At 40.9% G+C, this 12,863-nt stretch overlaps 1 protein-coding gene across 2 annotated transcripts in view; it reads right to left on the bottom strand.

The window, feature by feature from the left end:
- The window catches only part of KCNJ6 (potassium inwardly rectifying channel subfamily J member 6), a 149,291-nt gene that overhangs the window by 88,501 nt on the left and 47,927 nt on the right, over positions 1 to 12,863 (bottom strand). Inside the window, exon 2 of one of the 2 annotated variants that reach the window (XM_079312658.1) lies at positions 10,926 to 10,974. The exons of the other annotated variant lie outside the window; for it this stretch is intronic. Within the exon in view, the coding sequence (XP_079168784.1) occupies positions 10,926 to 10,950 (25 nt within the window). The 5' untranslated portion in view covers positions 10,951 to 10,974. The remainder of the gene's footprint in view (positions 1 to 10,925; positions 10,975 to 12,863) is intronic. 2 annotated transcript variants of the gene reach the window in all.

The following is a 12,863-nucleotide window of genomic DNA, read 5'->3' as shown; positions in this document are numbered from 1 at the left end:
CTCCTTCTTCCTTCCTTCCCTTCCCTCCTTCCTTCCCTTCCTTCCCTTCCTTCCTTCCCTTCCTCTTCCCCTCCTTCTCTTCCTTTTCCCTTCCTTCCCTCTCTCTCCTCTTCCCTCTCCTTTTCTCTTTCCCTGTTTCCCCATTCCCTTCATTCCTCACCAATCCTCATCCCATTGTGATTCCTCAACACTCAGAAATGCCAATCCTTCCCCTGATCCTCCCCCCAGCAGATTCTGCTGTTTCAGTTCCCCAACATCCCTGGCTATATTTAGCCAATTTGTCTAACTGAGTAGGGGAAAAAAAAAATAAAAAATCCTTTACTTTCTGTAGGGAATACCAGCAAAGCAGCAAATATTGCCATGGCAACGAGCCTCTCAATCCATCAGGCTCCTGCAGTATCTAATACATAATCTGGGAGGCAGGACTGGTGTGGAAAAATGAACAGAACATATTGGCACTTCAGGATTTAATATCCCTTCCCTGTGACCTTAATTAGCTCACCTTATTTGGGGTAATTATCCAATTTTGGAGAGAAACTTCTCTTTTATTTGGCTTTCCTCAGGAAAGCCAATGTGTGATCTGCCTTCATTAAAATGCAACTTTTGACTTTTTCCCCACAAACATGCCACAAAATGGGAGTTTCTATAGTAACACACAATGCAGGCTCAATTTGAAATTATAATCTTTTGATAAAAATGAGTTTCCCCCAGCCCCCTTCTCTCTATATATTTTATTTTTCTTAAAAATTTGGTTTTGCCACTCTGGTTTACCTCTTCTCTCTTCCTAAAGAAGTTTGAAAAGAGTTCCTTAAAATCAAAAAGCATTGCTGAACTTAAAATTGCACATTCCCACCCCTCAATTTCATTTGTACATTTTAAATTTTACATTTTAAATTTTGTATAATTTGGTAACTTTTTCACCTCCTCTTATTCTTCAGTTATTAAATTTGTTTGCTATCACTGTTTTATCCCATGGGAAAAAGAGAAGCACATTGTAAGGACTGTTAGAAAAGCTTTTATCAAGTTTAGTGATAAGCCTTGGATTTTTAATCTGTTTTTCTTAGACAAATTCTGTTATGGGGTCTCTTTATCACTCTTTCAGTTGAAAAATTTTTAAATAAATTAATCCCTGCCCTGTTCCAATAACATTTAAGAAGCATTTCCTGGCCTTCTGCTGCTGAGTGGGAAGATCCATAAAATCTTTTGTCGAGGCTGTGGAAGTGGAAGTGGGAGGGAAGGAGAAGAGAAGGATTTGATTGGAGCTGGGGTGTCCAAAATAGGAGCCTGCAGGAGTGAAATGTTTCATGGAGAGCCAACCTGGCCTTCAAGTTTTCCAGGAAATCCACAACTTTTCTGGATAAACTCTGATATACCTGACTAGCAATCTGCCCACTCAAAATATTGGGAAAAAGAAATAATTTAACAGCATCCATGAACCTCTCCTTTTCCTTTTCATGTTATGATCATGGGCACCTGATAAAATTAGGAGGCAGAGAAACAGTAGGAGTTTTTCTGTTCACTTTCAGGGGGTTTGTATGGTGCTTTTCAAGATTTCACTTTGAAACATTACACATGATTGAATGGATTCTAAAAATACACAGCCTTCACCCACAAATTAGTGCACCAGCACGAGTTACTTGTGCCTTAAATAGCAATAGCCCCCTAAATAATAATGTAATCACCAAAAAGACACTCAACTGCATGCAAGAACAATGTGCCATAGGAAGCAAACTTTGCAGGAGGTCTGGAGATAGCTCTGTTCTGCTTTATTAAAAAAAAAAAAAATGAAAAAGAAAAGAAAATTTGTCAGTACACCATCCAGGAGATCTCAGAGGAAATCATTCTTTACCTGTCATGAAAAGAACTACTCAAACAATACTGAAACACAGAGCAGAAGAAGAAATTTAAACTGCCACCCAAACTGTCAAGTGAAAGCAGAGGTTTGAAACCTCAACAAAAAATGTGCCATTCCTAAGGACAGGGAATGATGTTGTTTGTTGTCCTCTGGTTTGCAGGGAGGTGAGCAGATGTTTCACAACACATGACATGACTTCATTGTGTAGGATCCCGGGAGAAACAGAGGAATCCTGTGATGTAGAGAGAGCAGGCTCAGCCTGACAATGATAAATATGTCAGACAGTGACAATCATTGTGTGATTTAGCTCTTGTGAATGAAGGAAAATGGTAATTGAAAGTGTCACGGTTTGGAAGCGTTATCATCTCCCCATCACTCATCCTCAGGCAGTGGGAGGAGAACACAGCTTCCCTTTGTTCCTCCTGTGAGGTGTGAGCTGCCTGAAGACACACCTGGATACACACCTGGAGTCAGGCAGGAGGTCAGACCTGACCTCCAGATCGTGGAATCACAGAATCCTGAAAGCTGGAAAAGAATTCCAACATCACAGAGTCCCAGCTGAGCCCATCCCACCTTGTCCCCACCCAGAGCTCTGAGTGCCACCTCCAGGTGCCACCTGCAGGGATGGGCACTGCAAACATCCCTGGGCAGTTCCAATCCCTGAGCTCCCTTTCCATGGGGAAATTCCTGCTGCTGTCACCCTGAGCCTGCCCTGCCCAGCCTGAGGCTGTTCCCTCTCCTCCTGTCCCTGTCCCTGGAGCAGAGCCCGACCCCCCTCCCTGCCCCTCCTGTCAGGGAGCTGTGCAGAGCCACAAGGTCCCCCCTGAGCCTCCTTTTCTCCAGGCTCAGCCCCTTCCCAGCTCCCTCAGCCCCTCCTGGGCCTCCAGACCCTTCCCCAGCTCTGTTCCCAGCCCCTCCAGGGCTCTCCTGCACTGAGGATTTGAGGTGCACCTATCTGAGATCTGTGATGGAATCACCTATGACTGCCCTGAAGGAACACAGGGTTTTATTTTGGGTCAACCTTTCTGTTCTGCACTATTTTTCTTACAGGAGTGTGGATTAATAAATGTACTTATGGAGTGTGAGGATGACAAAATGGGGGGAGTTCAGCAAAGAACACTCAAGACTGGAGGCCCTGGATGCTGCTGTGGATTATAAAATCAAACAGGGTGATTAGAGAGAGGTTCTGCAAGCTGGCAAGTGTTTGAAGAAGGGAGATTGGGGAATTATTTAGGAAGAAAGAGCAATCTCTCATTACAGGGCAGAATTTCAGCACAGTGCTAACAGTGAGGATCAGCAGGTGAACACAGCTGTGTCCTCCTTTTCCTGCAGAGAGAGAATTCCTGGGCAGGAACAGCACAGGGAATAATGCTGAAATTTGGGATTGACTGAATTTGAGGAGCAGAACAGCCCCAATGTGCAATCCCTGCCTCTGGAAACAGTGCAGGACACCCTCAGAGAGGACAGAGCTTGCAGGTCTCTGCCTTCTTGTTGGTTTGTATTTTAACAGCTCTCTCACTGCTGGCAATGACTCTCACTGGAGTCCTTCTGGTTTTCTTTTCCATGCAGTTCAAGATATTTTATGGTGAAAGGAATAGTGGTAAATAAAGTTAGAAGAGGCTGAGCTGTAAGTATGGGCAGTCACTCAGCAATAACACACTTGGAATTAATGTGTTCTGTGCACACACTTCCAGGCATTATTTGCCTTTAATATGGGTAATATTGTCCCTTTTATCCCCTGTCAAATGTTTAAGAGCAATGAAGGCAGGTGAAAAATACAGGGAGAACATAGTCCAGCTTTAGGGATTAATTTAATACCTGATTAAAAGGCAATTAGAAGACATCTGTCCAAAACACTCTGATAAAACCTTTCTCTCACTGTTTATATTGGAAAGTGCAGCTGGTCCTTTTTCCAATGGAGTTGGATATTTCTCTTTCACATCAAATAGTTTATCTTGCTGTGCTCTATGATATTTTCCAGTCATTGATTCTGACACCTTTGCAAACAATTTTCAAAGTCTAAGGTTTTAAAAATCCAATACTTTGTGGTTCTACCTGTTTAGCAGCTGTACTTGTACATCTCAAATGCTTTTTTATTTTATTTTTCTGGATTGTTTTTCCCTTAGCTGTTGACCAACATTCTTTGCTCACATTCTGTTTCCTAGAACTAAAATCCATTATGGGCTCTCCTCTGCCTGATAAGGCTGATCCAGGACAGAAAGATTTCTACAGCTTTCAGAAATATTGATCCTGTTTTTCACCCTTGGATTTGACTCATCTGCTCTCTCTGGTGACAGTTTATTAGATATTTTTAATGACTTTTTTTTTTGTCCTGAGAGAATATGAACTTTCTGCTCTTTACAGGTGAAGCTGCTCTTCCAGCACTGCAAAATGTTCATTTCTCCAGCTGAAGAAGTTGGTTGGCACCTTTGGAAGATTTAAGTGGATGTTAAATCAATGTAGGAAAAGCTCTGCATTAGAAGAGCATTAAAATTATGAAACCAAGCCCCAAACAGAATCATGGGATGGTTTGGGAGACCTTAAAGATCATCCAGTGCCACCCCCTGCCACTCTCCCAAGTGGCTCCAAGCTGGATTTGAACACTTCCAGGGATAGTTAAGGGGGCAATTCTCCCTGGTCCACAATTGAATGTACATTTATTATTTGGATATTATGAGAAAATGATGTCTCAGTAAAGGCTTAAACCACTCAACTGACATTTTTGACCAAGGCCCTCAAATCTGATCCTTAAAATCTGAAGGGACTTCAGATTTTGATATTAAATTTCTGCACATGCTTAAATTAATTATAATTTCCAATGCCCCATAGCATATCTTTGCCCTCTGAAAATTCATTCCTAGATGTATCTCATACCAAAACTCATCCAGAGTCACAAATTTTCCCTTCAGATGTTGTTGCAATAGGACCATGGGTTGGGACCTGTACAGAGCAGTGTCCTGGGAAGCTGGGAAAGGGTTTTTAAATAAAAAACTTTGTACCTAAACAACTGAGCTGCAGCATGGAATCAAATCCCACTGGATTTGATGGGACTGGAAAACCCAGCTTGACTCTGCTGTGGGCCATAGGAATGCAAAGGAACACTGAGAATTTTGAAATAGTGGCAGTCTGAGTGCAGCCTCTATTTTAGAAGTGGGGGATTTAGCAATGGGTAACCTGGAGCTAATAAAAACAAAGGAGAATACATATAAAGGTGGAAATAATCTGTTTCAAGAATTCCAGTGTAGCCTATATGCAATCACTGCTCCTGACTAGAAAACCAGAATTTTTTACTTCATTCATAATTCAGCTCTTGGTTATCTCATCCCTGAGATTTGGAATTTAATTTTCACAAAGATTTTTAGCTTAGCCAAGGAATATTAGCAGTGCTATCAAAATTTAATATGTTTTTGAAAAATCCAGGCTTCTAGAATCAAATGACTTTGTGAGAGTCTTGATTTTCATTTGGAAAAAAAAGAAACAACCTAATTTTTGTCCTTCACACTTGCAGAGAAAAGGTAAAGATAAGACCCCTAAAAGCTCAGAGCCAAGAAGATGCTCTTCACAAAGTTATATACCCAGAACTGGAAAAAATGTCAATCATCTTCCTGCCTAAAACAAGTTTCCTTTGTTAATTATTGCATAAATAAGTTCACAGCTCTTCTAGGCTCCTGTCAGAGCATCACTGAGACTAAAATTCTTGCTTTCCTGCATAATGAATTCCTGCTTTAGAATTTCATTCTCCCCTCAAAACCTGACCTTTGCCACCAAGAATAAACTGTTTTTTCAATTAATAATAGCAATGTTCTTTCTGCTCTTTTGATTATATGCATCAGCTACTTTCTGCTGAAACAACCAAAACAACAACAGTAATAAAATCATATATCTCCTGGTTACTTGTAATTCAAATTTGAACAAAGATTTAGGGAGTTAAGTTGCAAATAAATGTTACCAACCTACATCAACAGCATTGAATCAACAATAATTAGATGTAGCACTTACATTTGTAGCTTAATATTTGGTACAAAACTTCTACTGTAATAACTGCAACAACAGAAAGGAAAATGCATACTGTGGGAAAACCAGCCTTCCTATTCTGTTCTTGGCACACCTCATAAAGAAGGATAACCAGGGATCCAGGAGCAGCCACAGCTGGGAATTCCATCCCAGCCCCTCCCAGAGAACAATTCATAATTCCCAATATCCCATCTAACCCTACTCTGAAGCCATTCCCTGTGTCCTGTCCCTCCATTCCCTGTGTCTGTCCCTCCATTCCCTGTGTCCTGTCCCTCCATCCCTTGGGAATTGTCTCTCTCCATGTTTCCTGCAGCTCCTTCAGGCCCTGCAAGGCCACACTGAGCTCAGCCAAAGCTTCTCCTGTGCAGGTGAACAATCCCAGCTGTGCCAGCCTTTCCTGCCAGCAGAGCTGCTCCATCCTCTGCTCATCCTGCTGCCTCCTCTGGGCTCTGCAGCAGCTCCAGCTCCTCCCTGGGCTGGGAATTTCAGAGCTGGATTCAGGATCCAGGTGAGGTCACACCTGAGCAGGGCACAAGGGCAGAATTCCCCCCTAAGTTCCTGCCTACAATTCTGTAGATGCAGCCCAGGAATCTGAACAAAAGAAAGATAAAAGATGTAGTACTGGAGGGAAAAAAGTGAAAGTAGGAATGTCACAATGCCCTACAGCTAGAGAAGGCTGGATATGTATTTACTGTGATGTATTAAAATTGTCATAAAATTCTAATTCAAAATCACTGGAACTGCTCGAAAGATTCCAGACCACCCTGGCACGTGTAAATCTGGAAATGCTGTGACTTTCAATTAACTCAAAGCAGAAACATTTTTTATGTCTTTATAAACTTTCCCCACAAATCTGAGAGAGCAATAGGGACTCTTCAAGCTCAGACACCACAGACCAGAAAAAAAAACCTTTAGGGAAAAGCACTTCATGATAAAACAACTCTCTCCTGGGATTTGTCTGCTCCTGAAATTCCTTCAGGTTGGCTTATATTCTTTCTACCCCCCTGAGTAAAATTTGTGGCATCCATAATTCAGAAGGTTTTATATGGAGTCATCTGAGGTCTCAGTATTCATCATTTCACTGTCTTAGGAAATACATCCACGGACATTTGGAGCTCACATTTTTGTAACAAAGGAAGAAACATCCTTATTTTAAAGCAGCTCTGCTGCCTCTGGCTGTCCTCAGGCAGGTGTGTCTGTGGAGTGAGGGGGAGCAGAGCAGGCAGAGCTGGTCACTGCTGTGTCCCTGCTGCTGCAGCTGATTTTAATTGGATGTCAGTGTCAGACATCCAGCCCTGCCCTTTATCCATCCCAGCCTGGATGGATTCCCTCTGCTCATGTCACACTTCCCATGGCACACAAGATCCACCAAATCTGTTTCTGCAAAGTTTCTGCAAAGCTGAGAACTTTGGCATCCTCAAAATTAATGTCTTGAATACACCAACATATTTGGCTACTCATAACATCATAAATATTATATATATATAAAATATCTATTATATGTATATAAATATATTATCATTATATAATCTATATTAAATATACTCATAAATATCTTGTAGTGCTCATTCCACAAAGCATTCTCAATAAGGATCATTCTTGACAACTGGATAGTTCTATAGAGCATGTTTCTCTAAATAAATTTTTCATGTTGGCCAAATAGGTCAGGATAAACATTTGATCTCTTCCTCTGCTGTTAAATATTTGCTGTCCTACCTTCCCTGCTGGGCTGTAGCTATTTGCAGACCTGGTGATGGCATTTGGGATAAAAATGATCACCAGGACATGGGGAGATTGAGAACAACAGGGAAAGAAGAAAACAAAAGTTTCAAGGAAAATAATTTCATTCTTGGCTTTTAAGTATTCTGAGGTTATATGAGGGAAATTGTCTAATTCAGGCTATAAAGGAATTTTAAAATGCATGTGGATTTAAGGCATTATAAAGGAATTCTTGGACAGTTCCCTGGGGCTCAGTGTAATTGTGGTGGCTTTCTATTAATTCTGTGCAAGAGTTGTAAAATAATAACTTGAGGCAAAGAGTGGTGTTATTTGGTATTCATTTCTGCTTCTGTATCAGCTCTTAGGGACTATCCTAAAAAATTTAGCAGAACATTTCTTGCTAGTTTGTACTTTAACTGTTGAATTAAAATGATTTCTCCCCTCACTTCTTTTTAAAAAAAAAAAACTTTCAAGGAAAACAGATCTTAAGTACTAGGCTCTGTCATGATACCTCATCTCTTTCCATCACCATAAAAGTTCTCTGGAAAGAGGACAGAAAATAACAATAATGCAACTTTTTCCTTACCAATGTTCCCTACAACGTGACAGAGCCTCTGAGGATGGGAATGCAAAATGTGACAAAAATACAGACTGTTATTCCTGCTGGCAAAAAAAAAAGAAAATAAAAATAACAGCCTTGGAAGAACCTCTGCATCAGTGTTTCCTGTTGGTGTGTGATGTGAATCTCAGGTGCAGGGGCTTTGATTAGTGCAGAAACATCCAGAAAATCTTTATGGAGGAGAAGGGGCAGAAAGAAGTGCTTGGCAGCTTCAGCAGAGTGCTCTGATAGAGAGAAAATGCAGAGCAGTGCAGGGAATTGGGCTGGTTTTTCCTGGGGCTGTGCAAAGATGTGAACAGAGGGAAGAGAGGAGAGCAGCTCTTGGGTGAAACAGGAAGGCAAGTAATAATTCTGTTATATTGGTACCATGACAAAGCCATTTCTCCAGGTCTCTGAAACCCTCTCAGGCCCTGAATGCCCTTCTTTATTTTTCTCTGTGCCAAGAAAAAGGCCCTGCAGTCCAAGCCAGAAGCCCACCCTACTCCATTTATCTCATTTTACTCTGCACCAGCTTTAAAATAAACACTGTGGTACATCCACTAAGAATTTTATTTACACCTTGCAAGGCTGTCTAGGATTTATTAAAACATGACATTATCTGAAAATTTCATGAAAGCCTCTCAGGAAGTATGAAAAAATCCTCACACAAAGCAGCAGCAAACCCTTTAAGCATCACTCTGTCCCAGAGAAGTTGGATAAAATAATTGGCAGGACAAATTCACATCCTGAAGGAGCTGCATATGGCATTTCTGGGTTTGTGTTCCCAATTTTAGTGTTCTGGAGGCCTCTCCTCTGGCTCCTCAGAGCACTCACAGGGTCTGATTGCTTTCCCCTAACACTTTTTAACAATATTCCTTCACCTGGTTTCAGAAGGATTCTGCAAAATCCAGCAAGTCCCTAATGAGCAGGGGAGATATTATTTATCTGCTTCCACCTTTGATAACAGTTCTTCCTTTGTTCCATCCATCAAGACATAATTACAGATCTACCCAGCCTCCAGCAGCACCAGGTGGGGTCCCAGGATTCTTCTAAGGGTGACACTGAACATCCACAGAGATCAGAGGAGCAAAATCACCATCCCTGCAGCAGAGGGTTCCCTTGGTGTCATTGTGTCATTGTCCTCTGGGGCCTTGCTAAAGCTCTAATGTTGTGATTTTTCTGTTACCAGCCCAGCTTGGCTGCACCATGGAGAAAGACTTATTTTTATTTAATTTTTTATATATGTCTTTGTCTATGTCTATGTCTATATGTATATATAAAAATATACAATACACATTATGCAAATTATAATATAATTATATATAATTATAGATGTACAATTATCTATAATTGTATTGTAATTTTTATACATACATACATACATACATACACATACATATATACATATATACACATATATATACATACACACATATATACACACATATTTATATTTATATTTATATTTATATTTATATTTATATTTATATTTATATTTATATTTATATTTATATTTATATTTATATTTATATTTATATTTATATTTATATTTATATTTATATTTATGTATTGCAGCAATATAAAATCAGAGAATCCCAGAATGGTTTGGATTGGAAGGAACCTTAAAACTCATTCAGTGTCACCCCTGCCATGGCAGGGACACCTCCCACTGTCCCAGCTGCTCCAGCCCCAGTGTCCAACCTGGAACTGAACATTTCCAGGGATCCAGGGACAATGTGGGATTGGCTGTTTCTGGTACTGAAATAATTTTTTAGTAGCTTATAGTGGTGACTCTGCCCTGCAATGACACAGGTAAAGAGGTACAGAGAATTATTTCAAAAAGTAAAAAAAGGATTTGGGAGAGCAAAAAGTCAGGGAAGTGCTGCCCAAGCAGAAAAAAAAATTAACTGGAAAGAAATTTCTGACATAAACAAGTTGTTCATATCCATGTTTCTGTCTTTCTGTAGTCGCTGGTTGAATAGAGTGAAATATTTCTTCCTTCTGAAGTATTAAGAATTTAAGCTTGTATAGATTTGGAGCTGAGAAATTTTGGGTAAGAGGCAGTGGTTCAGCAGGATTTCACCCTAAATGGTCTCCAGGTTTTGTCCACAAATAAATTATCCACCCTGAGTGTCTCAGTTAGAGAAGCTTACAGCCACTACTCCATTACCTAGATCCCAAAATATTCCAAAAACACAAACTATTTCTTGCTGGGCACACATTTAAAACACCAGAAACCTCTCACAAAGCAGAGAAACCAACTGAAAGCTTTCCAGATAAATCTCTGGGCATAATTCCTGTTGGATGAATGTGGCACAGGCAACAATCCTGGATAATTACACTGGATTTAGAGTGACCTTCTGTAAGCTTGTAAAGGAACACATGAATCAAGTAAATGAGGCACTTATTAAATCCACAATTAGTTACATTCTGTTTAAGAAAACCCCTCAGGCTCACAAAGTCAAACATGGAGCAGGTTCTTTGCTGGATTTAAGCCCAAATAGATGTGAAGAAAATAGCATGAGGAAAATAGCAGCCCTTGTTCTGGGGATTCCTATTTTCTTTTGGATTATTTTTTTTTTTTTTTTAGGAGAAGAATGATTTATGATGAATTTGGGAGTGAAGGCAGGGCTGAATGAGATCCCTGGATGCAAGCACTGCCTTCTGGGTCTGTGGCTTTATGAGAGGGAGGGGGACAGATGGAAAAACAAAGTGGTTGAACTTCCTATTTGTACTCACTCATTGACTCTGTCAATTTGGCCATCTCTGTTTCTCTTTGGGGCTTCTCCTGGGGGAACAGACAAAATGAAAAACAAATATATATATATATATATATATGTAATATAGAAATAGAAATACACCTGAATGCAAGTGGCAATGTGAGGAGAGGACATTCATCCATTATGTATTTCCATTATATATTCCATTATATATTTTATTTAGGGATTTAACTTCACTCCTAAATAGCCTGAACCTCTGTAGGTTATTTTTCTGTTGCTTTTTTCTTATAATTTCTCAATTTTTTCCTATTATGAAGTGTGAAGCTTGTATATATTTATTTGTGTGTGTCTAGCTGGAGAAATTGAAATTATTCAAAGTGATAACGGAGGTGGAAACCCTCCTCTGTTTTTCACTCTCTGCTAAAATACTCCAGTGTGTTAGGCCTTCCTGACAAAAGAGCAACCCACAAACCACTTACACTGCAGGAAAAAAAGCACTTATTTGGAAATAAATAGATTTCAGATGGGAGCTGGAGTGTGTGGTGTGGCACTGGGCTGACACTGAGTTGAACTGAGATATTTGAGGGACTCACAGTTAAAGCTGCTGGTGTTTTTGTCTCTTGTTCCTTGGCTTTTTTTTTAAATTTAGTTTTATTTTTCATTTCAGACATTTGTAACTGCTGTAGCCAAGACAGAGGCTTGGCCACTCAATAGCCCTTGAATTTGGTGAAAATCCAATATCCCATAGCACAGCTCAACCAGAGACTGGGCCCAATCTCCTGATTTCAGAGGTGAAGTTTGGGCTGGATGAAAACTCCAAAGCCCTTGGAACTCCAGCTGGGGTTTGGAGAGGATGTGGAGGGGCTGTTGTGACCCCTCTGGTGACTGAGCCCCCCCTCCCACCTGTGCCAAGGCTCTGAGAGCCTCTCCTGGACCATGGGTGAGCAGATCTCTGCTCTTTTTTTTCCCCCAAAAAACCTCAATGAAGGAGAAAATATCCACAAAAAATAAGACTTTAATGGTCAGCAGACCCAGAGAGATGCTCCCTGTCTGAGCTCTGGGACAAGGTGCAGGTTTTTGGGCAAAGTGACCTTCAGTAGCTGCTGGAGTGGCTGGGGACAGGAGTCAGAATGGTGACATCTCTGATTTGGTTTGTGCTAAAAACAGCACTGGGGGAAGGCACAGGCTGAGAATGGTCCCTGCCAGGTGTTATTGGGCAGGAAAATGTGATTTCCAAGCCCCTTTGGGTGTGACCCTGCTGCAGGGGTGCCAGGCAAGGGACACCCCCCTGCTTCATCCAAGAGCAGGATCATTCCTAATCCAGAGGGGCTGAAGTCTGCCCACCTCCACCTTAGAATCCCTGAGGTTGGAAAAGAGCTCCAAAGTCATCAAGTCCAGCCTGTGACCCATCCCCACCTTGTCCCCAGTGAGTGCCACATCCAGGTGACACCTGCAGGGATGGGCACTTCAAACCTCCCTGGGCAGCCCCTGCTGTAACAGTGGTGGAGTTTGCACCACTTAATTGTGGTTTGTCTCAGTCTCTTCTGCCTTCACTCAGAGCCAGGATTAAAAAATACATGAAGGAAATGGATTTTCTCATGTTGGGGCTTGGTTGTTTATTAAATTCTGTACTTAGCTGAAGTACAGGAAGTCCAGCAGCACTTCTAGCTACCTGATAGAAGAGAGCAAAAAATGGAGACAGATCCAGCTGCTACAAGGTCTCTTGAAGCTAAACAGTCCAATAGAGAATTAACACCTATATTATTTATACTTTTAATCTAATAACAAAATTCCTGTGATCCTCAGTGGGACACTGACTGATCAACCAGAAACTGCCTGAAACCATGAAGAAGGAAAATGATCACCAAAAAAAGACACCAGCCAAAATCCTCCATCTTGTCCCATACCTATTACTGTATTCTAAAACCCCAAATTCCAAACCTTTCACCATGTGAAA

Source organism: Erithacus rubecula (assembly GCF_903797595.1).
Source record: "Erithacus rubecula genome assembly, chromosome: 1".
In the NCBI taxonomy this organism is placed as follows: Eukaryota; Metazoa; Chordata; class Aves; order Passeriformes; family Muscicapidae; genus Erithacus; species Erithacus rubecula.
This window is presented reverse-complemented; position numbering and strand designations above follow the sequence as displayed.